Below are 27,728 nucleotides of genomic sequence, written 5' to 3'. Positions count from 1 at the left end.
AGGGACCTATTTTCTGATTCTGATGCTGCTGAAGTCACATGAGAAACTCAGCCCAAGATGTCATGCAGAAATGTCACAAGAACAGCTGAACTCTTATGATTTCAGGCCAGAAGATTGCAAGACATTAGACTCTGATCCTAGCCCAGATTTGGCTTTGAACATGAATCCAAGCCCTATCCTAAACCTAATTTGTGTCTGTACGCTCTCTTCTCAATGCATCTTGAGCAAAGCCCTCCTTAGGTACTCGATATTATGAAATAGCAGCAGCACTCCGATTTCTCTCAGCCTCAGTGTTGATGGAATTCTCTCCATACAGGATGTATACACAATATTTACAGAACCACAATACATGTAACCTTGCACACTTTATCTTTGAAATGCTGATTGTACATGTCTTCATGTTCTCAAAAAAAACCCAACCCACTAGTGAATTGTTTGATTTATTAGCAATTTATTAGCAACTATGTTTGATTTATTAGCAATTAAAATTTATTGTACAATTAAAAGGGAAACTAAGAGTTGACCTCCAAGTAACAGAATTCAGGTTCTAGGATGCAAGAGGTTATTTTCAAACTGCATTATATATACCACTAAAATAAAGCATACTTGGGTGATGCAAAGCAAAGTATATGGCTGGCTTCTTTTTTTCTATTGTTTCCATTTCTCTAAATGTATAGGATTTATTTACTATTCACAGTTCTTTTGAAAGATTAAGAATAGCAAAAAATAAGCAGTGTAATTCCTCCACTTCCAAACATCAGGAGCTTAACTGGAATTTGCATGTAAACAAGTCAGTGTAAAAGCACAAGGACAATATTTTCCAAATGACAAGTACATACAAAAGATTTTCACAGCTGGAGTTTCATGAGGCTAGATTGTCCCCTGGATAATGAGGCTCATAGAGATGTAGGTAGGAGCAAAGAGTCCTTCTCTCTTTGTTCCACACTGGGGATGTGTTAATTGCCATGCTCGTCCTTGAGTGGAGTGCAGAAGCTGTACCCTAGATATGTCCCTGGAGGAGCAATTGAGAGGGGTGTGGGAAGGAGCAGGTGAAGCCATGGCTCTGCCTATCCCTATATGCCGGTCAACGGAGCTGGTTTGCCACTAGCATATTGTACCATGCAAAGGGGTGGTCACAAATTACTCCACACCATTACAACCAGGGCGTGCCACAAGGCAATATGTCTTTGAGCATATTGCTCCTGCTGGATGGTGTGTTTGTGCACTGCCCCTTATTATGGATGGCAAGCTGAAAGCATGTTCTAGCCCCGATGTTGCACTTCAAAATGGGCAGAAGAACATTCCGAATGACATGCTTTACATTTAAAAATAATAAAATCAATCTGAATGGAAGCAAACATTTCAAGCTGGGCTGATGTCTCGATTGCTAGTAGGAATATTTTCCCCACTTTCTAGGAATATGTCATTTTTAACTCCATAATCTTTCAGAATAACATCAGCTTCTATTCATTTTTTTCTTCCTTTAGATCAAAATCTTATCTCAGTGCTACATTGTTGAGCTCCAGCAGATGAATTCCATGCATTTGCAGAGGTTTATACACCACTAAAGTTCTACTTAAGTTTCCGTAGCCTCATGTTGGCAAATTTCACTCTCTAGTGAATGTTCTATGTATGGAACTTTCATAAATATTGACCAGAATTCTGCATGGGGTTCAAGCAAACATTAATCTATAGAGATATGTAGTGTGGGTCTGAAAGATGGATTTTGACTTTACGATGTTGATAACATGAACATCAGACTGTGAGATATGGAAAAATATGATGCAATATATCTCAAAACAAAACATCATGTATACTCACATACAGCATATGCGACAGTTGCATGGTGAGAGACCTCAGTACACACAACCTTTTTAGCAGTTGAATGGAAAATAAATTAATAAAGAAAATTCCTGCCTTAGGGCAAGGTGTGTGTATTGTGGGAGATGTGCATTTCAATAAGTATTTTCAATTCACCACTGTAAATGGAAAGAACTACTAACATGCAAAACCTGCACATTAATAACCAAATATTGGTGCAGGTAATGGGAATGGAATTACGGGATCAGAAATTCACAAATATATCTTTTGACAGTACGGCAGACTTCATCCTGCCATTTGCCATGAGATGACTGGGAAAACAAGACACAGTTTTCACGCTTTCCCCCATTTGGTTGGGAGCGATCCCAGTTGAAATAGTTTAGAGCCATTCCATTGACATCAACAAATTTCCCTTCGTTTATCATATCGGTGATACCCAGCCAAAAGTCTGCAACCCCTGGCAGACTTTTCTTGCCGTAGTCTTGAAGGGAGTTGGTTTCATCATTATCTCTGGGGCTAGCCAGTGTCCCTCCCTTGGCTATGCAGTCTTCATTGGCTTCATGGAAATGCTTGGCACCTTCTGATGCCAGGTAACACTTCTTATGGATCTTTGTTCCACGAAGACAAACTGTGAATAGATATGATTGAGCATATTGATTAAAAAATTGAGTCACATATTAGAATAGGGTCTGGACCGGTTCTAGGGGCAGGTGAGCAGGGCAGCGCCACTTGGGTTTATTTTTTTATTTTATGCATTTGGCTGCTGGTGGGCAGGTTTGTGGGGGTGAGCAGAGCACCAAGAACATTTTTCACCCCAGCTGGCAAAATGGCTAGGGCTGTTCCAGAACAGAGTTGATATTTTAGTGCGAGATTTTCAAAAGCCCCTAAGGGAGCTTCTTAATTCCAGAAGGGGCTATTGAAAATTCCACCTGTAAGCTTTTTATATTAATCTACTTTGGTCACCATTCTCTGCCTGGATCCAGCCAGGAACATAATTTCCTCAAGGATTATTTATGCTGCTGTTTGAGAACACACATACACATGAAGCAAAAGTGGATGGGAATCTGGGAGGCAGTGACCATGAGTTGGTTGAGTTCAGGATCCTGACGCAGGGAAGAAAGGTAAGCAGCAGGATACGGACCCTGGACTTCAGGAAAGCAGACTTTGACTCCCTCAGGGAACAGATGGCCAGGATCCCCTGGGGGACTAACATGAAAGGGAAGGGAGTCCAGGAGAGCTGGCTGTATTTCAAGGAATCCCTGTTGAGGTTACAGGGACAAACCATCCCGATGAGTCGAAAGAATAGTAAATATGGCAGGCGACCAGCTTGGCTTAATGGTGAAATCCTAGCGGATCTTAAACATAAAAAAGAAGCTTACAAGAAGTGGAAGGTTGGACATATGACCAGGGAAGAGTATAAAAATATTGCTCGGTCATGTAGGAAAGATATCAGGAGGGCCAAATCGCACCTGGAGCTGCAGCTAGCAAGAGATGTCAAGAGTAACAAGAAGGGTTTCTTCAGGTATGTTGGCAACAAGAAGAAAGCCAAGGAAAGTGTGGGCCCCTTACTGAATGAGGGAGGCAAGCTAGTGACAGAGGATGTGGAAAAAGCTAATGTACTCAATGCTTTTTTTGCCTCTGTTTTCACTAACAAGGTCAGCTCCCAGACTGCTGTGCTGGGCATCACAAAATGGGGAAGAGATGGCCAGCCCTCTGTAGAGATAGAGGTGGTTAGGGACTATTTAGAAAAGCTGGACGTGCACAAGTCCATGGGGCCGGACGAATTGCATCCGAGAGTGCTGAGGGAATTGGCGGCTGTGATTGCAGAGCCCTTGGCCATTATCTTTGAAAACTCGTGGCGAACGGGGGAAGTCCCGGATGACTGGAAAAAGGCTAATGTAGTGCCCATCTTTAAAAAAGGGAAGAAGGAGGATCCTGGGAACTACAGGCCGGTCAGCCTCACCTCAGTCCCTGGAAAAATCATGGAGCAGGTTCTCAAAGAATCAATCCTGAAGCACTTAGAGGAGAGGAAAGTGATCAGGAACAGTCAGCATGGATTCACCAAGGGAAGGTCATGCCTGACTAATCTAATCGCCTTTTATGATGAGATTACTGGTTCTGTGGATGAAGGGAAAGCAGTGGATGTATTGTTTCTTGACTTTAGCAAAGCTTTTGACACGGTCTCCCACAGCATTCTTGTCAGCAAGTTAAGGAAGTATGGGCTGGATGAATGCACTATAAGGTGGGTAGAAAGCTGGCTAGATTGTCGGGCTCAACGGGTAGTGATCAATGGCTCCATGTCTAGTTGGCAGCCGGTGTCAAGTGGAGTGCCCCAGGGGTCGGTCCTGGGGCCCGTTTTGTTCAATATCTTCATAAATGATCTGGAGGATGGTGTGGATTGCACTCTCAGCAAATTTGCGGATGATACTAAACTGGGAGGAGTGGTAGATACGCTGGAGGGGAGGGATAGGATACAGAAGGACCTAGACAAATTGGAAGATTGGGCCAAAAGAAATCTAATGAGGTTCAATAAGGATAAGTGCAGGGTCCTGCACTTGGATGGAAGAATCCAATGCACCGCTACAGACTAGGGACCGAATGGCTCGGCAGCAGTTCTGCGGAAAAGGACCTAGGGGTGACAGTGGACGAGAAGCTGGATATGAGTCAGCAGTGTGCCCTTGTTGCCAAGAAGGCCAATGGCATTTTGGGATGTATAAGTAGGGGCATAGCGAGCAGATCGAGGGACGTGATCGTTCCCCTCTATTCGACACTGGTGAGGCCTCATCTGGAGTACTGTGTCCAGTTTTGGGCCCCACACTACAAGAAGGATGTGGATAAATTGGAAAGAGTACAGCGAAGGGCAACAAAAATGATTAGGGGTCTAGAGCACATGACTTATGAGGAGAGGCTGAGGGAGCTGGGATTGTTTAGTCTGCAGAAGAGAAGAATGAGGGGGGATTTGATAGCTGCTTTCAACTACCTGAAAGGGGGTTTCAAAGAGGATGGCTCTAGACTGTTCTCAATGGTAGCAGATGACAGAACGAGGAGTAATGGTCTCAAGTTGCAATGGGGGAGGTTTAGATTGGATATTAGGAAAAACTTTTTCACTAAGAGGGTGGTGAAACACTGGAATGCGTTACCTAGGGAGGTGGTAGTATCTCCTTCCTTAGAGGTTTTTAAGGTCAGGCTTGACAAAGCCCTGGCTAGGATGATTTAACTGGGACTTGGTCCTGCTTTGAGCAGGGGGTTGGACTAGATGACCTTCTGGGGTCCCTTCCAACCCTGATATTCTATGATTCTATGAAGATGATGTAGGCCTGTTGTTTGTTTAACTTCATTTTTTTCATAAATAGTCCCTGCTGCCAACTTCACACATTTGACTTCACCTCATCAGGTTCATAACATACGCTGAGGAGAAATGGATGTTTGTATTGTTGGCAGAGCTGGTTTAGTTGTCAGGAAGTAGGTGTATTCTTGGCTTCACACCAACGACAAGGATCTAAAGGTCTTTTCATACTTGTGACATTTAAGTGCCAAAGTAAAGCGTGTTATGCATTAGCTAAGTCTAGTTCCTAGTAAATAAATGGAAGACAGAAAGTGCTAAAGGGCTAGTTTTACAGCATGTCCTGATCATCAGATATTGATTGGAAATTCATAATTCAAATCTCTGTTTGGGCAATAGATAAATATTGCCACTGGCAGGATAACATACAGAAGACATAAAACTCTTTAGGGCTTCATTTCCAGTCACTTTTTCCACCAACCTCCTCCCTTCAAATGCTAATTTCAAGTGACCCAAGGTGACTTAAAACTAGAAAGGCCTTTTAAAAGAGAGAGATTACATTCAATGCCTGGTTTACACAACAGTCTCATTTATTAAATCTTATTTATTTTTGGCTATGCTTCCCTGTGTGGCAATAGACCACAAGGTATGGCAGCATGGCTCTTCCAAAGTCCCGGCCATTGCTGGCTTCATCAAGTGGAAGATGTTGGCAACATCTCAGTGCCGTGTTGCTAAGGAATCCTACTTTTCAAAGAAGCACGATTCCTCAATGAACGTTATAGTGGGGGCAGGGGAATGTTTGTTTTCACTGATAAAATGTTTAGTGACATTTCCTAGTAAAAACAGACTAATAAAACAACATGTTTTACCTGTCTGAAGTGCCTGCATTTCTTTCAGGGAATTTACTTCTAGCCACAGCTTGTCAATCTGAGTCTTTAGATCACCGTCCTTTTCTTAAAAGAATAAATAAATAAATAAATAAATAAACATACAAATTGAAGAATATATTTAAATCAAAAACCCTGTTACAATAGCATGGGCTTCTGCATGTATGAGATTTGAATAACTCTTTAGTTGGGAGAAAAATCATAGTAATTACAATATTCAGAGACAATCAAAATGCTATAATGCAATAAAATTAAGCAGCAATCATTTAAATCCCATAAAAGCACAATATCAAAGCAATGCAATTCTAGTAATAATTATAAGCCAAACAAAATGTTTACCTGGGTGAGACTCAGTGCTCTGTGACACTAGTGCACCTTGTTCCATTGAAATCAGCGAGATTATACCAACACAACATTAATGCAGGATGAGAATAAAGCAACAAATACTCATAAACAAATAAATCGCATATTTAACTATGTTGAAATACATAGGTTTAGTAAAATTAATTTTCCAAGATTAAGTATAATATTAATATGACAGCTTGCTGTTTTGCTCATTGGTTTTTACTGAATTGCATTTTGGGCTCTCTTAGGTGAATACACATGAAATTCCAATGCACTCTCATGGTAATTCACTTATTCCAACTTTTTAATGTGTTGTTGAATTATAAATTCAGACTATTACTTAGAGATCACTCATTATTGTACTAGGGCTGCTGAAGAGATTTGGTTTTGGCTGTACATTTGAGGCCTGGTCTATGCTACACGGTTAGGTCAATGTAAGCTGCATTGCATCAACTGCGCTGTGGAAATGTCTTCATTTAAATTTGGCTCCCCCCAACATAAGTGCCCCTCTACACCAGTTTAGTAACACCACTTTCCCCAATAGGGTAGAATCAAGGTCAATGACATTGGGTCAATAAGTGTAAATTGGAAGAGTTACTTCCGTCGACTGTTACCGACTTTCAAAAGCCGTCCCACAATGCCCTACACTGACAATTCAATTGGTACAAGAACTCCTGGTGAGGACATGTACTGCTGACACAAAGAGCCAAGTGTGCACATACGCAAGCGATTAAATAACTACGGTGACTGTATGCATACATAAGTTAGGTCGACATAATTTTGTAGTGTATACATGACCTAATTTAACTATTAGATGGGGTAGAGATGTTGAGAATTTTTTTCCATAGAATTTTCGCTTTGAAAACTATATTTTATAACTATATAACTACAACCCGCTTTATATACTTGTCTTCGCAAAAGAACCCCAAACAATCCCAAAAGACGCTATGGCAGACATTTTCAATTTTGGGTATCTAAAGTTAGTCACCTAAGTAAAAGAGGCCCGATGTTCAGATTTACTTTGCTACTGTACAAAAATGCACATGGGTTACAATAGGAATCAGGGCTCCCAGATACCGTGGTAATGAGCATGGTGTAAAACCCTCAAAACTAGACAGATAGATTCATGAGAAGGGGAAACAAATGCCATACAGCCTCCTGACTTTCAGAGTAGTGTGAGCATAGTAAGAAACAGGTTTCAGAGTAGCAGCCGTGTTAGTCTGTATTCGCAAAAAGAAAAGGAGTACTGGTGGCACCTTAGAGACTAACAAATTTATAAGAGCATAAGCTTTCATGAGCTACAGCTCACTTCATCGGAAATGCATCCGATGAAGTGAGCTGTAGCTCACGAAAGCTTATGCTCTAAATAAATTTGTTAGTCTCTAAGGTGCCACCAGTACTCCTTTTCATAGTAAGAAATGGACTTGTGTAAGCTGCTTACTTTTCACTAACAAGTAAATATTCACCAACTGTGTCATCTACATTATGCTTTCCAAAAAAATGGGAAGTTTAAATTAAATACACACATTTCCCAACATCATTCAAGGTTTTTGTCTTTGCTTTGCATATTTTTATTGGGAAATTATAATTTTCTCATGAATTCTTTCTGGTTTCTTTTGTCCATCATTGTACAACACTCCCTAAAGAAAAGAATATCCTACAAATGTCCCATGTAAAAGTTATAAAACTTTCTAGGTCATGGAAAATAAATCTCTACAATAGTCCTTGGGAGTCTGTTAGTTTATTCAGCTTGCTTTGACCAGATGCACATGATATTCCACCTTGGTGATATCCAGTATATAATACATAACTGAAGATCATGGGCCAAACTGCGATCTCATTTACAACTCAGAATCCCAAATAAAGTCAATGGAGCTAGAGGACACTATTTAGCTCTGTACCCTATATTTATGTAATACAGTTTGGCACATTACACTTCACTTTACTAGTACATGTAACCCAAACAACATATACAAAATCTTCTCTCTAGACAGAGTAAATAAAGGCACAGATACCCTTTGATAATACATTTAAAAATAATATTAACAACTGGTTCAAATAATATTTAAGAATATTGTAAATGCCCATAGTATATATGCCCCCAAATTAAACCGATTACCTTTCACTCTACGTTTACTGTGCTTTCTGGCTTTGAACTTGGAAGCCTGGCCAGTAGCTTGATCCATCAGTAGTATGCTAATGAGGAGAAAAATTAGAAGTCCAGTTTGTGCCATGTCTCTTTTTAAAAGTTAATAAGACACTTCCAGAGAGTCTCTATAGCAGCTAAGGGAGCAAATCACACAGCCACAGCTCAATATGAACTGACTGAGGTCAGCTTTATAAAACCGTAGTGATAGAGTTGGCTGTACTCCTTACTTACGAAATATGTTTGATGCTTCAGCTGGCTTCAGCATAAGGTAACCCCTTGTTCTCATTCCTCGTCTTTGACTGATTTCAGTTGGGACAGATCCATTTTACAGAGCGTATACCAGAACTGAACAATTTATTTGTTTTGCTGTCAGTGAACTCCATTTTTCAATGGTTAATATTTAAAACTTTGAGGATGAAGTTATACTGGAACACAAATTGAATGTGAGTCACCACTGCCATGCAGATGTGGAAAAGGCTAATATCATTCTAGGCTGTATTAACAGGAGTGTCTCACGTAAGATACTGAGATAAAGGTTCTGCTCTATTTTGCATTGGTAAGGCCTCAGGTGGAATATTGTGTCCATTTTTGGGCACCCTATTTTAAGAAAGTTGTGGACAAATTGGAGAGAATATACCCATAGTGTGGATGCACTTATATTAGTTTTCAGAGTAGCAGCCGTGTTAGTCTGTATTCGCAAAAAGAAAAGGAGTACTTGTGGCACCTTAGAGACTAACAAATTTATTTGAGCATAAGCTTTTGTGAGCTACAGCTCACTGCATCCGATGAAGTGAGCTGTAGCTCACGAAAGCTTATATCAGTGTAAAGGTGCCTTATGCCAGTACAGTTTATTTCCCTTCCCCTATAAGAATACACTATACTGGTACAAGTACCTTTATGTTGGTGTCATTGCATCCATAGGGAGAGGGGGGCATGTATTGCTTTACCTATATTGGTATAGTTAAAGCAGTTCAGCTTGTGTGTTTAGACAAGGTCTTATGATCACCTCCAAATTGCAAAAGCCATAGTCTATGATATTGTTCAGTGACCCAGGTGGGTTTTTAGAAGCAGTTTTCTCAGTTTGTCCGGACTTGCTTTCCAATAACAGGGTCATTCAGAAAATGAGATAGCTTTGTTTATAGGAACCTGCAGGTTGGTCCATGGAAGCTGCTCAGGGCAGAAAGTATGCCCTATTGACAGTCGGATCTTTATCTGCTGCTGCAAACTGGCTTTGAACAACCCATTCTTAGCCTCCACTGTGTATATAACGGGTTTGTGGAAACAACATGCAGTTACACGTTGAGTACTAAGAGAGCTATGTGGAACTAGACTTGGATGCTGGGCTGAACTCCTGAAATAGGTGTGGATGCACAAATTATTTCCTGTTGCATGGAATAAGAAGTTACTGTAAAGGATGGTCTTGTCATTCACTTATCTCCTGAATTGGTAGAGCTGCAAATAAAACACAGCTGGTGAATAGACCTTTTAAGATGGTGAATGCATTGATCTGTTCAAAGGAAAGCTGTTCAAATATTGCTTTTTGGCCAACTATGTTTTACTGAGGTTTACCACCTCCTCCAGGTTTTGGAGCTAATAGATTACTATTTGTGTCATGTCATGCTTGGACAAAATGTGAAACTGACATGTTGTTGCAATAGCTATTTCTGGAGTTACAGTAAGTTGTTTTCCAGAGTTTCATACTCTGACAAACGGGACCAATATAGGCTTAGATAGACAAGCTCTTGAGTTTGTGGCTAATTGTCTGTTGTAGAGAGCATCTGAAAGCTGTCAAGAATTACACTGAGCCACTGCCATCCTGTGGAATTTCAAGTGGCACAACCTGAAGAACTAACATGATAGATAAAAGTAGATAATATAAAGCTAAGAGTGAGGTCACTTTCCCGATCACAATTCTCTCTCCAAATGTCATTTCCGACTATCCAAGGTGGAAAGCATGGAGTACATTGGATGATATACACTCGTTTCAGTTAAATATAACAGGTTTGCAAACTCTTCAAGTCACTGAATATGTTATGCTTGGAAAACTACTGTATGTTTCAATTTCCTCAGTCCCCAAAAGCCTTGTAAGTGCCTTTTTAAAGGAGCTGAGCTCAGACCAAGCAGGCATAAGGGGGGATTATGGCTGAAATCCCAGAACTAGGAAGCAGCACGTGGATACTGACTAAATGAAGTTGTACGTCTGGAAAAGGGATGGATCAACCTCCTAGTGTGTGAGGTTTTGTAAATGTGATCAGCCATATTCTGGGTTTGTGCAGGGAGGGTGAGATGGCTAATCTTCTTTCCTGTCATGTTAACCCATTCTTTCCAATGACAATTTTCTAGTTAAAAAGAAGACTGTGCTATGTATTAGAGATAGAGGGGGAGCAGGATTTTTACTACACAAGGTAGGATGCATAACAGGAATTTGTCTGCTCATACACTGAAGACTAGAAAGACCCTGAACACAGACACTGGCTAGATGAAGAGTTCTGGGCACTAATTTAAAATGAAAGAATCTAAGAGTATTGTAAGTTACTTGCATGAATATTTTGTGTCACACATAGGGGCCCGTATTTGGGCCTTTTCTAAGGTGACTATCACTGTCCTATATAGGTGGCCTATTGTATCCTTATTCTTCCACTTCTCTTGAACAGTCAGAATATAGCAGGGGTTCTCAAACTTCATTGCACTGCGACCCACTTCCAACAACAGAAATTACTACACGACCCCAGTGTCCTGTATTACTCTAGAGCAGTGGTTCCAAAACTTGTTCTGCTGCTTGTGCAGGGAAAGCCCCTGGAGGGCCAGGCCGGCTTGTTTATCTGCCGCATCCGCAGGTTCCACTGATCGCCACTCCCAGTGGCCACGGTTCGCTGCTCCAGGCCAATGGGAGCTGCTGGAAGCATCGCGGACGAGGGACATACTGGCTGCTGCTTCCAGCAGATCCCATTGGCCTGGAGCAGTGAACCACGACCACTGGGAGCCATGATGGCCAAACCTGCGGATGCGGCAGGTAAACAAACCAGCCCAGCCTGCTGGGGCTTTCCCTCCACAAGTGGCGGAACAAGTTTGGAAACCACTGCTCTAGAATTTAGAGTCTAGAACAGGGGTTGGCAAGCATTGGCACGCAGCCTGTCAGGGAAATCTGTTGGCGGGATGGGACGGTTTGTTTACCTGCAGCGTCTGTAGGTTCGGCCGATCGCAGCTCCCACTGGCTGCGGTTTGCCGTTCCAGGCCAATTTTTGCCTAATTTTTAAATTTTGCCTAATTTTTAAAAGCCAAATGTGACTATCAATTGCAATGCACTACCACGGTCACATTCTACAGGAAAAATATGAAATTAAAGAATTAGGGTTAATATAAATTTGGTTAAGAAACTGGGTTGTAAAGAAAGGCCTTGAGTAGTAAGTAGAAGGAAGACCTTGAAAATAATTAGATATAAAGCCAGAAGGAGTGAAGTAGGGAGGACATCTGGTTCAAAGAATAACTAATGGGATAAGGGGAAGTTTGTGAAAAGAAGGCACGTGACCAATAGGGGTAGCTGCAAATGGTTTTAAATAAGACAAAGAATCGGTCTTCAAATGAACCGGCATGGTCCTTCCAACCCACACACCATTGTTTCAGCCTATGTGAACGAGGTGCAATGGAAAAACGGTTGGTCAGTAAGAAGAAGGGGAGGAAAGGCCTTGAGGAGAAAGGAGGTTGTAAATTGTATCTGGATTAAGACTGGTAAATCGGGTGAACTGTCTCCAACTGATTTTAAACTGAAGTCAGTATTTGGGAATGACATCACTTGTTTGTTGCAGGGTATAAAAAAAAAGTTAATTCTTAACTTTTTGCTAAGATCTTTGCTAATATCTGCCTGACCACTCTGGAGTGCACCAGTATGGGTCTAAGCACCCTGGGGTTTAGCCCACGTGTATCTTGATCAAATGCTTGTAAGTGTTGTGGCACTGTTTGGATGTAGTAAATTGCTAAATATTTAGGCTTTTTAAAGCAACTGTATAAAGTACCATTTGGCCTTTGGACTTTAAAGAATTTTTATGGTTAAATTAGTATCATGGTAATACCCTGCATAAATAATTCCAACACTTTCCAAACACTGTTTGTTAGGCTGTAGTGCAATGACAAAAAGGACATATTTTAGTACATTGTGTTCCAGAAGAGAATTCACTCATAAATAGAGAATTTTTACCATGTAAAATGCAGTCAGTTATTTCCATAGAACTTGCTGAAATCTTCAATCAATGGCCTCCATTTTCTACTTCAGCCAGTTTTAATGCACTAAATATTTTTTTTCCTGGTTGCAGCAAACATTTTAACTCCTCATTGGGGCCCTGAGTACACAATTATGTGACCATTCTGCAGACTGTCCCTGAACTCTTGTGCTATGTATTTGGAGAGGAAAAACACCAGAAGTAATTTTCCATCAAAACATTTCTCTGCTGATGAGTATGTGAAGTATTCAAATGGAGCTGAATACCCAAACAAATTCCTCCAGCCGAGAGACTTCATGCACAGGCTGTGGTTTGGGTTTTCTGTCCCAAACCCCCAGTTTTTACATTTTTTAAATCCTGCGTTTTTTGGGGAAGGGTGAATTATACCCTCTTTGTTTGTTAAAGATAAAATGGAACTTTGTTTTGTCTTTTTTAAGGAGAAAGAGAGTTAGGATTAAAAGTAAACCCTCTGTTTCTTTGCATTCCAGGTGCAGTGAAGAAGCTGAAAGGAGTCTTTTAAAATGCTGCCCCTTCTGACTTGGCAAAGATTCCATGCCTGACTTGGGAATTACTGGCGGCACCTCAGTTTGTTTAGACCTAGATTTGGGGTTTTTTTTATTTTAAATAAGCAAGGATGACCCATTGTGTTAATTTCTCCCCTGTAATGTGTGGTGCTTTCTTTCCCTTCCAGGAAATGATCTGAGAATTTTGACTCAAAGTTTTGTTTTTTCTGTATCAAGATTGTCCCGGCCTGGCACTGCTGCTATTCTTCCACAGATAGGCAACTTCCAGACAAAGTGGCAGGAAAGAACGCTTAGCTTCAGTAAGCGAGACAGAGGACAGCAGGTCACATATGCACACGTTCATGAACGCCAGGGCTGGCACCAGGCACCAGCTTTCCAAGCAGATGCTTGGGGCAGCATTCAGAAATGGGGCAGCAGTCCGTGTCCCGCGGCAGCAATTTGGCGGCAGCTCCGCTGCTCTTCCCGCCGCGGCAGCTTTTGGGAGGCAGCTCTGCTGCTCTTCCAGGAGCGGCGGCAATTTGATGGTGGCTCCGCTGCTGTTGTGGCAGCGGCAATTTGGCGGCAGCTGCTTGGGGTGGCAAAATTGGTAGAACTGCTCCTGATGAAGGCTGGGGGGATATTATCCTTGTGAATTCCCCTTCATGAACAACTTACTTAACAGTGCAGCTTGCCTCTTGCCAGTAGGTCCAGCCAGAGTGAGATAAATATGCTGGCTTGTTTGGATTGCTTTCCCACATGGGATTTGGTCACCATGGACTTTTAGAGTAGGTCTTTTCACATATGTGGTCATTTCTCCCTTTAGCAGCTGCATCCTACAGATGCATGGGCCACCTTGTTTACATTGGCCTCATTAGCACTACAAAAGTGATTTCCACACCTTCTTGTCAACTGTTGAGACTAGCCCACTTCCACCTTAATTGAATTGGCTTCTTAGCACTGACCTCCCCACCACACTTGGTAAGGCAACTCCCATATTTTCATATGCTGTGTATTTATACTTTCCTACTGTATGTTCCACTCCATGCACCTGATGAAGTGGGTTTTAGCCCACGAACGCTTATGCCCAAATAAGTTCGTTAGTCTCTAAGGTGCCACAAGGACTCCTCATTGTTTGTGCTGATACAGACTAACCTGGGTTAGTCTAACTAACTGGGGCTACCACTCTGAATCCTACAGAGGATATATCAGCCATACCTCTTAGCACCACAAACTTCTTCAGCTCAATGTTGAGGCCTGTGTTACACCCATGTGACCACAGGGATATGTAGGGAATAGATGAGGCCTGAGGCTCCTCCACAGATGTGGGTTTGTTAGAGTTCCTTTCAGGGTCCCAGCAACCCTGCTGTTCTTATCTGGCCAGCAAAAGTTGTTGTTGGGGAGAACAAACAACACCTCCCATCCCCCTGGCTCATTGGGAACTGAATGCCCTGCCTGTGGCAGCCAAGAGAGACCACAAACTTTCAGCTCAGGGCTATCACTGGATGGATAGCTGTCATCAGCTTTCAGTGTTCCTATAATCAGCACCAGCTTAAAGCACAGCCACTATACGTTGGTGTACAGGGCCCAGGTTTTCGAGTCATGTGATGAGGTCAGAACCTCAGCTTTCATTTCACATAGCCTGGCATCATGACCTGAATGAAGCCTCTGCAGTGACCTCTGCCTGAGTGTGCATACAACCTGAAGCAGGAGTTCCGAGAGGTGTGAATTGCCTCCTGCATCTCAATGAGGTGTTAACTCTAAGACAAAAACAACAAAAAGAAACCACCAAAACAAAACCTTCCATTGCACATGCAATCCTGGGGAGAGGATGAGGGAAGAAACCACATGTCACTTCATGCACTACTGGAAGGTACTGAGATACTATGGTGACCCCCTAGGGCTGCATCTCCAGGGGCAAGTGGGGACTCCTGCTGCGGCTCCTGTTGGTTCTGACCAGAGGAGGGGGCCTGGATATTGAAGCAATAGGGACCCTATGCTAGTGTTCCTTCCTCTCTGAGAGGGAATGCCCCCCCCACCCAATCCCACTATAGGGCAGGAAAAAGGTGTGGGGGGAGGTCCTCAGGGTGGAGACCCAATGGGTCTAAGTGTGGTATACCTAGGCCCTGGACTGCCTTAATCCAGCCCTATTTATAACATAGATTACACCTAGCTCTGCCGAGTTTCGCAGCTAGTGTCTCTAAGGCAGAGGTGGGCAAACTACAGCCCATGGGCCACATCTCACCCGCGGGACAGTCCTGCCCAGCCCTTGAGCTCCCGGCCGGGGAGGCTAGCCCCTGGCCCCTCCTGTCCTGTCCCCCCCCCCATAACCTCAGCACACTGTGCTGCCAGTGCTCTGGGCAGTGGAGCTGTGAGATCCTGCTAGGCAGCGCAGCTGCAAGAGCCGCCAGCCTGTCCCAGTGCTCTAGACTGCGTGGCAGAATGGCTGGCTCTGGATAAGGGGCAGGGAGTCCTGGGAGGCAGTTGGATAGGCGTGGGAGTCCCAGGGGGCAGGGGTGTGGATGGGGTCGGGGCAGTCAGGGGACAAGGAGCAGTGGGGGTTGGATGGGTTAGGGGTTTTTAGGGGGTGGAAAGTGGGAGAGGGAGGATAGGGGGCAGGGGCCAGGCTGTTTGGGGAGGCACAGCCTTCCCTAACCTCCATATTGTTTCATCACCCCAATGTGGCCCTTAGGCCAAAACGTTTGCCCACCCCTGCTCTAAGGCCCAGATCCACAAAGGTATTTAGGCTCCTAATTTACCTTGAAATCAATGGAAGTTAGAGCCTAAAGACCTGATCCAACACCCATTGATGATTATAGGGAGATGCCATTCCAGGGCACCCTAGTATGGGTTGGGGTGCCCTGCAGACACTCTGTCACAGTTTCCCTCAGAAGTTCTCAGAAATAAGCCACTCACAGAAATGAGGTATTCCTCCTCTCTCTTGGGATCTAATTTATTCAATATAGTCCATCCCACTTTCACCCTTTGCTAGGTGCAGGGTTTCCATAGAACTTCTTTTGGAGTGTGCAGTTTTAGTCCTGGCTGCCCCACCCTTCAAACTCACCCCTTTAGATCAGGGTTTTACAGTCTTCCTCCCAGGGCTGTAGGCTAGCTGCGCTCTTGCTCTTTCTAGGCTCCCAACCACAGCTTCCTCCAGCAACTCCTTCTTGACTGAGCTTGGAGCCTGCTTTCACGTTACCTGCCCCATCACCTGCCCAATCCTTAATTCCTCCCAGGTGGGTCTAATAACCCCAAACACCTGTTTGTGTTGCCTCGGAGATAGGTGAGTCTTGTCGCATCCACTGTGTAAGGATTCTGGTCCTGGGACTCTTAAACGAACTGTGGTCTGGGTTTTCCTCTAGCTTTCCCCTTACAAACATTAACTGTTCCCCAGATCCAACTTCCTCTCTCCCAAGAGAGTGCTTCATTCACTTTCCTGGACACATGGAATGGGGTAGCTGACTTCTCAAGTTACCGCCTCTGACTTTAAAAGGCCAGTCCCCCATTATAATACCAGTGGGGGATCAGGGACATCACTGAGCATTGAGTCAGACCCTTAGCAATACATGATTCATTATTCTAGAACTCTGGCAATTGTGCCCGCAAAATTCCTAATGCTGACAAATACATCAGTGAAACATCAGGAATCACATTCCCATTTACCCTAAGGCCCCTGTACACTGCTCTGTCAGGGGGAATGGGAATTAGAATAGATGTAAATAATCTACTCCCATTTCAAGGTCCCTTCACATGTAAAGGGGCTCAAAATAAAGGAGAATCTGGCCTTTGATTTGTTCCAATTTTTTTTATAGCTGTTGTTTGGATTTGTATAATGGCAAATGACGGTGTGTGCTGTGTGAGCGAGTTTGTTTATTTGGGATTGTGTATGCTGATTGTGCTGTAGGGTGGTTGTGTTTATTTAAGTCTGGGGGCATTGCTAGGAGATCTGTGTGGGTGGAAGTTAGACCTAGTAACACCACATCTGTGCAGTCTCCCTCATATAACCAATGAAATTGTTGCAAGAAAATCAGGTGTAGAGGAAGAATGGTGATATGTTGAGTTATCTTTGATAACACAATGGTCTAGGACTCTTAGCAAGACTCAATGGGCTAGCGTTTGGAGTGACCTAGTGACATTCTTGGAAACTTATTATATAGATTACTGTAGCTCTCACTAACAGTTTGATCTGTCTATTTAGAAATTACGTTTCTTTTCCGAAATGTTGCCATCTCATGGAAGCTCAGGTGTATAACATTCCTTCCAATTTTCACATCTGCTACGGTCAGTATGGACTTTTATGGCAATCCTTACATGTTTATTTTAAATGCACTGGTCTATGGAAGGTTCTCAGAACATTTATATGGTATAAATATATTACATATCACATCAAAAGCACGCCCTCAATTTTCCTGATTATCCATATGATACAAAAATTTTTGAGGGCCTTTTCAAAATCTTGGTGACTTCCCTTTGCTTAATCTAACTTGGGCATTTAGTTATCATACTGGATAGCTGGGAGAGCACAGCCTGGTGGCTCGACAACTCTTGTGTGGCTGGATTTCCAGGCAGCCAGCATCTTTGGTGGTAGGAAACCGGAGAGAGATGTGGCCACTAACTGATGAATAGGCTTAGACTGTTTCAGAAATTCCATTGATTTACAGACCTTAGCATTTATGACAACTCTAGAATTACTTAAACAAATGGGGGGCTGCAGAAATCTTTGTTACAGCCAATGCAATTGTACATGATAGGAAAGATTCATCTGAAGTTTTAGGGAAACTAGATGTACTCTCAGACAAAAGAGTGCTGACTGACAGACAAATAATCCCCTCAGGATGTGGACTAAAAGCACCAAGCAAGCACCAGGCAGAAATAGCTGCTAGCCATGGAAAGGAGGGCATGAAAACTGCTTTATCCCTAACTCCTTCACCCTTGAAAAGTTTATAAGTTTGGTCTCTGTGGTAGAGCTGGAGGAATCCTGTAACAGCCCATTATTCAGGTATCCCCATTTGCACATGAGAGTGATTGCTCTGTGGGCTCAGGGCTGTTAAGGGGACAAGTTCAGTCTGTAGGGACAAGACACGAATGCAAATCCTCAACGTTTTGCTGGCTGACACGGCATACTTGAAGCAGTAGCTCTGTGGTCCACTTTTCTCATTTATTCCTGGATGCCTTGCACTTCAGATATAATACAACCAAAACCATACTATAAATTGTATCATGCTTTTTTGAATTGCAGTTTATGCTTATTTCCAGTAGATGGCTTAAGAGACCTAGGAATAACTGAGTACTCAGTCCATGATTTTGTGCTGCTAAATCCACCAAACTGAACAGAAAAGGCCTGATTCTTTTCTCACAGGTTTGCAACAGGGTAATTCCACTGAGATTTATGGAACCACTACAGATTTATATCAGTGTCAGTAAGTGGAGCATTGGGCTTATGCTGTATTGTATATTTTCCAGACAGTTCTTCAGTGTGTGATATCTGGTTGCAAAGATAGCCAGAAGGATGAACTCCTTCATTTAGCATGGGATCCAGGGATATTTCATATATGGGAATATAAAATAGGCAGGGGATGCTTTTTGTTGTTGTTAATATTGTTCCCCAAACAAATGCTTGATTTCAGTGCTAGTTAATCAACCTAATCCAATGCTGTGACATGATTTCAAGAGTGCTCATGTGTGCCGTAAGTATATAGCAATATGACAGGCTGGTTACATTGCCTACCCTTTAATGAACCTTATGATTGCTGGATCAAAATTACTTGTTTGCTGAGCCTCTCACTACAATGCTATGTGACAGTGCACACATGCCAAGACTTGATGCTTAAGTTGTTACTCACATTTACAGAAGACACCTTAAATCATTATGAGGCAGGCCTCCCCCTAAGACCAATGCCAAGCTATTGGGCTGGATGCTGGGGTGAAGGAAATATGAATCCTTAAGCCTTAAGCCTTAGGGGTGTCTGGAGCAGCCTCCCTGGAGGGGGGAAAGAGCTGGAGAAGGCATGCAGCTAGACCCCTTGGTGCTGTCATTCTCCTGGCCCAGCCCCAAATGCCTTGTGTGCGTGGCAAAAAAGGGCACACTACTACTGCATGGCTTTCCCCTCACTGCTTTCAGCCTTATGTGGTAGTACCATCCCAGCTGTGCTGCAAGAAGGCACCCAAAGAGATGCATGGAGGAAGGGTTTGCTCTGATGAGCCAAATCCTCGCTGAAGTCAACAGGGGTTTTGTCTGAGTAAGGCCAGCAGGATTTAACTCTCTAGTCTTACTTTTTACTCATTGGAAACGTGTGTGTCAGACATGCATAGTCTTTATTAAGACAGTACCTTTGCCAAAGATATAATTCCAAGAAACAAACCAATTATTCTAAGGAAGGGCTAGTGAATTCATACTCTCAGCACTGAACTTATAAGGTAAGTATTTGCTCCTTAGCTTTATATATTGAATGCCTTTTACATTTGGGAGCTTAATGCAGCTGGCTTGGCTGGCATTTTTGCAGTCTCTGATAGAGCAGAGTTTTGTGAGTCTCTTCAGCACATAAAAAGAAAAGGAGTACTTGTGGCACCTTAGAGACTAACAAATTTATTTGAGCATAAGCTTTCGTGAGCTACAGCTCACTTCATCGAATGCATCAGGAACCAGTGCAGCAATGATTGCAAAGTAACACCTGTATTCTCCGCACAGGGATTTTCCGTTTCATACATCACTTACTTCACAATTTGCTCCAGTGGCTCCTCAAAACCCAATACCTACTAGTCCAGGAGCCTCAAGGAAAATAAGTAGCTTTTGCCAACATCAGGATTTGACTTTAACACGTATTTTACTGAAAAACAGAGAATTAAATAAAATCAAGTCAAGGCAATGTTGAATATTTTTCATGGGAAATTATCATGTGGAATTAATTATTAATCAGTTGTTCCCTGAATTACAAATACTATAGCTACAACAACTGGGTTAACTTCAAGTGGCAATTGTTAGATCTTTGGGGCAGTAATTAACTTTATGTTTTGTGTGTATACAGTGCCTATCACAATGGAGTTCTGGTCCATGACTGGCACTGCCAGGCACAATAATAATACAAATAAATAAATAAATAATAAACCATAATAATGATCCTCTCTCCAGCAAAGTCAGTAGCAAAACTCCCATTTATTTCAGTAAGCGCAAGATTGGGCCTAATTTACCATCTTATTGAGGATAAAGCAGGAAGCTTAATAATCACTATTATAATTAACTATCTTTTTATTTGGTCTGTGTTCGCTCTGTTGGCCCAATGATTAATAAACAGAGCACTGTGAAACAACATTATTCAGTGATGGCACATTGAGCTAGAAGAAAGCTCAACCATCTCCACATGACTCATATTAAATATTGTGTGTTGTTATTAAATTAAAGCCACTATGCCAGCTCAAATGCTGCCTAGGCAGTGTTGAAATAACACCCGAGTCCTGCAAGTGAACTGTGTGAATATGTAAAGCCAATATCATGCAGCACAGTCTGGAAGGACCTTGAGACGTCATCTAGTCCAGCCCCCTGTGCTGAGGCAGGACCAAGTATACTTAGGCCGTCCCTGACAAGTGTTTGTCTAACTTGTTCTTTAAAATACTCCAGTGATGGGGATTCCACAAACTCCCATGGAAGCCTGTTCCAGAACTTAACTCCCCTTATAGACAGAAAGTTTTTCCTTAGATCTAACCTAAATCTCTCTTGCTACAGATTAAGTCCATTACTTCTTGTCCTACCTTCAGTGCACATGGAGAACAATTGATCACCATCCTTTTTATAACGGCCCTTATCACATTTGAAGACTATCAGTCCCCCGAATATTATTTTCTCAAGACTAAACATGCCCAGTTTTTAAAAATCTTTTCTCATAAGTCTGGTTTTCTAAACCTTTTAACATTTTTTTTTGTTTCCTCCCTGTGGACTCTCCAGGTGTCCACATCTTTCCTGAAGTGTGACACACTACTCCAGCTCGACTCACTACTACTTTACTCATGAGAGCTCAGTAGAACAGGACACTTACCTCCAGTGTCTTACACTCCTGTTAATATACACCAGAATGATATTAGCCTTCTTTGTAACTTCATCACATTGTTGACTCATCTTCAATTTGTGATCCACTATAACCCCCAGGCCCTTTTCAGCAGCACTACTGCCTGGCCAGTTATTCCCCATTTTGTAGTTGTACATTTGATTTTTTCTTTCCAAGTGTAGCACTTGTTTTTTCACTTGTCTTTACTGAATGGGTGTCTATTGTCATTGGTATCTAATGCCAAATGGGCAACTGTGTACAGATCAAAGTTCCCTGGGCACTTTTGTAGGACAAAAATTTAGTCTGACACCTTTGGGCAATATATACCCTTCCTATGACTGCTATGCGCCGCACCATTGCATATACACATGAAATCATTTCAATAGTGCTATATGTAATTCTTTGGGATTGAAGACATTAGAGTGTTAATATTTTACATTTCAATATACAATGCTATTTTCCATCTGAGGAGCTACAAACACTTTGCAACAGTTCAGTAAACCTCACATTATGGGGACAAGCCAGGAAGCTTGGAGCTGAGGTCTGATTTGAATCCAAACTTCTCCAAAGTCTGGCCATGTTGGAACTGGGGTTCCAGCTTTGGCCCCTCTTTACCCAGAACACCCCCAGGGAGGTAGTGTGCTTAAGCCCACCCTGTTGTGACTGCCAGAAAGGACAGCAAAAATGGTGATAGTTAGATAATAAATGCCAAATTCAGCACTGTGCCATCCCATTCAATGTGAGTAAGTAAAGAATGTAGCCTATTGTTCCTAAACTAAATCTAGGGTAAGTTATTTCATTCTTTGTTCTCCAGATGCAACTTATAGACTCTGAGTGCAACTTTCAGCTCAAAGCATAGTTTCCAGCAATACCTTCTAGTTAGCAGAAGGGCTAAATTCAAAGGGCAGCTATGGCCTTCTCATGAATGGCCTGGGGGAACAGGGAGGTCTTGAGTCTATTCCGATCTGTGCTACTGACTCAGTGTGTGGCCCTGGGCAAGTTCCTTAGCCTCATTGGCCCCTTCTAGAATGGAATTTAACAGTGGAACCAAAATGCACTGTTGAAGGAAATGCAGCCTTTTATATGGAAAATAATAAGGTCACTGGTGAGTCATGAGCAATTCAATTCCAAACCCAAATGTGAAATGCAGGCCCTGGAGGGAAATAATAGCAATGAGAGTGAAATAACAGAGAACTAATCTGCCAAAGCAAACTGACATTGATGGGGAATGAGAAGGAAAACACTTCAGTCACCATCCATTTTTCTTGGTGTTAGTATTAAAAGAAATGCCCTCTCCTGCTGGAATCTCTGTAAAATCCTCTGCATCTGACATAGTTCCTTTTCATAGTATGATGCCTATATTCTGGCAGGTACATAAGGCCTGTATTCTACTTGCTTCCCCGGGGTTTCATAAAGTATTGCCTATGTTTCATATGGAGGACCTCAGTTGCCTAGTCACATGGTACGAGGTGGACTCCAGACTATATATGCACAATCACTGTACAGGCATTCACTATAAATAACTTGTTTTCATTAGTGTTTGTAGCTTTGCAGGTAGCTGAACAGTTTGCTATGACATGGTGATGCTGCACTTTATTCCTTGAGGGTCTGTCTACATTGCAGCTGGGGATGTGCTTCCCAGAGCAGATAGACAGATGCATGCAATACAGCTGGGGGCAGCATGGGCAAAAACCTGTCCAGATCCCTGGGTATGTGCTTGGCTAGCTAGCTAGGCCGAATCATCGCCTGTGCTTCCCCGGGCTATACTAGTATTTTGAGTGTGTTAGCTCAAGCACATGTCTGTCTACCTACTGTGGGAAGCATGTGCCCTCCTGCAGTGTAGTCACTCCCTACGTTATGTGATGTATGTTTGGGGATGGAAGTTGTCAAGTAGGGGACTGTGCAATCATCTGTATTGGAAACTGCAGCTTATCAAGAAAATGATACTTGGTGGGGAAGTCTGACAGAAAAGCAATGCATTTCCTTCGCAGAGGTAGAGCAGTTTCTGAAAGGGTTGTAGGTCACCAGGGGCTGACTGATTGCTGCAAAGGGAATGGGAGAGAGTGCCTGATGTTAGAATGGGCATCAGAAGGGGATGAGCAGGTCATGGGCACTGTGAATGCCAGCACAGCTCTCAGAGCAGATTTCTCAGCTGAGAGGACTGAGCCCTCTCTCCCCAACTATGTGCTACAACTGCTCCTTAGCTTCTTGTCTCACTATTTTTTTCAGACTCACTGTACTGTGTCAAAGCTCCAGCTTCCCCACTCAGCACCAGAAGCTCCCCGAGCACAGGTTAATTGTATCCAGGTCAAAGCCTTTCCATTTCCAGGCTGCAAGCAGGCAAGACAAAGCTGCCTCCCTTTTCCAGGGTGCAGTAGAACACCCTCTTTCCCTCTCAGCTGTGGACCACAATTCCCCCCAGGCTCCTCCCCTTCCTCCTTCCCTTTTTTATGCATGGCAACTGGATCCTACAGCGTCTGTTCTCCAACCATTTAACCCCTGGCAGGCTGCCTTGCCACACTGCAGCCCTGCTAGATGGTGGCAGCATTGCTAACCTCAGATGTTCAAAAATAAGGAGTCAATCCTTCTCTGCCCCTCCCCCCCAAATAGTCTTGAGCCTGGGTCAAAAACCATGAGATTTTAACTGAATTCTTTTCCTTTGCCTTCTATTTTGGAGCTCTTTGGTTTTACTTGGGTCACATTTTTCTGTTTTTCTCTGCAACCATGAGGGCTAAAATCTTACTTTTCTCTTTTTAAAGGGCAGCTAAGATCCTCACATAATCACAATTCCAGGAGCAGGGGTTTTAAGACAAACACCAAATATTATGAGATTCGGTAACCCTTCGGTTCTGGCCTTTTGTCCTCCTTGTCCAAAGTACCTAGGGGACCTTCTGCTACATGGAGGGTTAATCTACCTCACCACACTTATAAGCCACCATTCTGTGGGGGGGGAGAGCCCAGACCCCACAAGGAACTGCCATGGAGTGCCTTTGCAGAAGGATTCCCAGCTCCTGTGTGGCAGAGAGCAGTGCTCTGGTGTGACTCTGCCCATAGCCAAGCAGAGGAGAGATGTGGCTACAGATTCATATGTCGAACCTTCAGCGTCTAGGGTGGAGTGGCAGCCACAGCTGCTCTAAAAGTCATGGCTGCAACAGCACCATTAGTGTTATGCACCATTTTGTGGCATGGGGAAGGATGTTTCCCATTGCCCCCTCGGAAATCTGCTGCATGAGGCCTGTTTACTCAGGTTTTGCACCAATTTGGCTCCGGAGCATTATTGCAGTGTTACATACGTCTTGTTTTACCTCATTGCCGTGCCGATGGAATGTTCTGCAGCCTCTTGGAAATGCTGCTCCTTTTGGAAAAAAACGAGAGACAGAAAGTCAGTTAAATTCCCTTGCAAGAGCTGAATGCTCTCCCCAGAGATGAGGTGAGTCAGATCTCTAGGGCTGCTGTGAAGGAGATGAGGACAGAATGACTCTGAGCCTGCACTGGAGCAGAACAACCTGGCAGAGATTAAAGGAGACAAAGCCAAACCTCTTCAGCAAATCACCCTGTAGCCTCCCTTCCCCTGCTGGCCTTGGTTTGTAGGAATGAGCACTGGTTGGTTTAGTTCATACAGATTCACATCCCCTTTAAACATCACATAACTTGCCATTTTCAAACAGTGTGGCATGCCACCCTCCTTTGAAAGCCATGGGACCCCCTCCTCCACGCACACATAGTATCCAGATGTTTTATCAGAATCTCCATTACTGCACCGTGCAGTCTGGGGGCATCTCAGGCCCCCAGTTAGAGTCACTCTAGCTGTGGATGAAGAATCCTTTCTGATAGCCGGGCTGCAGAGAGGTTGGGAGAGGATGGATAGGAATCCTGCACTTCAGTGCACACTGGATAACAGAAATTATGGGAGGCACAGCTTTGTGTTTTATAGCCCTTCCTACTTTTCCTGGCAGAATCCAGCCTGGAGACATGAAATGGCAGGCATGGGAAAGGAAGTCAGGCAAAGAGGAATGAGTGGACAAAGCTGGTTAGCAGGCTACTGGATTCCCTGCAAATAACTACAGGAAGGTATGTAGGTAGGTAGGGCTGTGTGTGTGTGTGTGTGTGTGTGTGTGTGCGCGCACACATGCACGTGTTATGGCCATTGGGGAAGGAGATGGTGTAGAGAATGGGTTCCATTTTTTAGTGGTTTTACTCTTTGGTTGACAACCAAAACCAGTGGAGAAAGAGATTCATGGCTTTAATTCTAAGCATCCAAAGGAATTCTTCTCCATCCTTGGGGTTTACTTTCTCCAAATACCCACGCAGGATTACATCCCTCCTTAGCAGAGGTGGGTGAATGCTGCAAACACTTATTCATCAAATAATTCATCCAACTAATCATGGCAAGATTTATGAAATAATTCAGCAAATGACAGGCAAGCAGCTCCACTCCTCAGGGATTGCTTTGCCATGATGCACATAATTAATGTAATCTTTTCTCCTACATCACACCTTCTCGCCTCTGAATCATCTGTGTTTTTCTCTTAAGACCTTCCATATTCTGAACAACTTCTGGCAGTGAGGCACTGAATACAGTGTTATTCCACTTGGCAGGGATCCAGCCAGCATGCAGATAACCACACAATTTGTAACAGAAGTAATTGATAGAGATACCACAGGTATGGCTTAGTTAAGATCAATCAGATGGGATCAATCAACATGACAGCTCAGACTAAGGAGATAAAGTCACATTCACACAAACTAACCTGTTCCCTCAAAGGAAAACATTTGCTGAGGAATGTCAGCCTGGATATTAAAAATGACTTGGAACAAAGATGTCTTGTTTGAATAATGGGGATGCAGATGTCAATTATAGCTGGATGATTGTTTCAGCTCTTGTCTTTGTGAAAAGGGTGTTAACACCAGGGATAAGGCTGGCTCATGCTGCGGGATTTACAGGCTGCCAGTGTAAGAAATATCCCCATTGATTGCCTAGGAGCTGGAAGTGTTTTGTACACTGTATGTGTTGGCAGTTATGTCAATAACCAGTAGAATCTATTCTTGAGATGACCACCAGAAATAATCACTAAACTCAAAGAGAACGAGGACTTTACGAGGAAATATTAAACCCCCATCCCAGCCGCTTTATGTACTGCAAGATGAATTTGTATTTTCTTTGGCTTGATGCGATAGATATACTCCTGCAATTCTGTTGTAGTGTAGCAACTCCTGTGTGTTAGAGCATAAGATAATTGAGTACAGATGGCCCAGCAGGAAAGCCTGGAAGAGGCAAAGCTTTGCTGATAATCACAAAGAGTTTACAAAGGGCTAAGGCTGCTTGCTTTTGGCCTACTCTTGGCTCCACGATCAGCAAAGGACTGCTCATTATTTGCTTATTAAGACTGGAAATCAGAGAGCAGAAATTTCACGTTCTTGCCTTCAAGTTGGCATGTGTGCTTTTGGATTATGGGACTCATCCAAAGCCTACTGAAGTCAACAGAAATTCTTTCAATGACTTTAATGTGTTTTGGATCAAGCCCCATGTGACTGAAATTAATCAAAGATAGCCCTACTGCTTTGATTATACATCAAAGTGAACAGTACTGAACCATTTTCTCTCTCCATGCACTAAAGATGATAACTTTAAGGCCTATATCCAAATGACAAGGCATCCCAGTATGAATTTGACAAGACCACTAGACTTATTTTCTGACAAGAATATTGGTGGGTTCTTCACAGAACAAGGTTCAAGGCCACTTTTGATCCCCATGGACTTTCCTTAGAGAGAACTAAAGGAAATCCCTCCAAGGTGCAGCTGACTGGACCAGTGCACTAAAAGAGAGTAAAGATAGAGCCTGTTACTCACCTTTGAATAAACTCCATATTCATGAATAGACATTGGAGGCTTTCATTGATCTATGCTGTAAGAAAACTGAAAATTTACAGTGTGGAAACCTGAGGCTACTTCTGTCTTCAGAATTATTTTTCATGCTCTTTAGAATAAGATGTTTGATATTTCCTCTTATAGATTACTCCACGTTACTCATAGAATATTTCCTGATGATTATTTGGTACAGACAGTTTCATTTTGTCTTTTGTTGTTGTGTACAAATTCACTACAAAAAACAAACTACATATGTTAGTTGCTACACCCTACAGTTCAATATACAATTTGTAAGATCTATATGACCTTACCCTATATAATCAACACAGTTCAGAACACCAGATTGTTCATTCATTAAAATATTCTTCTACCCCATCCACACACCATACTATGATAAAACTTATAGAATTCTGAAATTATGAGCCTGTGATTATTTTCCTTTCCAAATCTTTATTACACATATTAAACTATATATAAAATCAACAGTATATACTCCTAGCAGGTTACTTCCATTCCTGAACAAAACAAGGGAACAGAATTGAGATTAAACATAGTCAGAGCTGAGTTGTATTGTAAAAAAACAAAACAAAGCAAACCTGCAAATATCCATTCAATTTT

At 42.7% G+C, this 27,728-nt stretch overlaps 1 protein-coding gene across 3 annotated transcripts; it reads right to left on the bottom strand.

The window, feature by feature from the left end:
• Positions 1-500: 500 nt before the first annotated feature.
• Positions 501-16,363, bottom strand: CLEC3A (C-type lectin domain family 3 member A). Of its 3 annotated transcripts, XM_043494911.1 has the most exons (6): positions 16,267-16,363; positions 8,456-8,532; positions 8,025-8,027; positions 6,331-6,366; positions 5,974-6,057; positions 501-2,449 (listed from the first exon to the last, which is right to left on the bottom strand). In XM_043494911.1, exons 2-6 carry the CDS (start codon positions 8,520-8,522, stop codon positions 2,058-2,060), a joined length of 582 nt encoding a protein of 193 aa, XP_043350846.1. In that variant the 5' UTR covers positions 8,523-8,532; positions 16,267-16,363; the 3' UTR covers positions 501-2,057. The 3 variants fall into 3 exon arrangements, with proteins under 3 accessions (XP_043350846.1, XP_038224486.1, XP_038224485.1); XM_038368558.2 differs by lacking the exons at positions 6,331-6,366; positions 8,025-8,027; XM_038368557.2 differs by lacking the exons at positions 6,331-6,366; positions 8,025-8,027; positions 16,267-16,363 and having other exon boundaries at positions 8,456-8,570.
• Positions 16,364-27,728: the final 11,365 nt, after the last annotated feature.

The sequence above is a fragment of the Dermochelys coriacea genome, chromosome 12, assembly GCF_009764565.3.
Source record: "Dermochelys coriacea isolate rDerCor1 chromosome 12, rDerCor1.pri.v4, whole genome shotgun sequence".
Classification (NCBI taxonomy): Eukaryota; Metazoa; Chordata; order Testudines; family Dermochelyidae; genus Dermochelys; species Dermochelys coriacea.
Note: the sequence above shows the minus strand (reverse complement) of the source record. Positions and strands in the feature narration are given on the sequence as shown.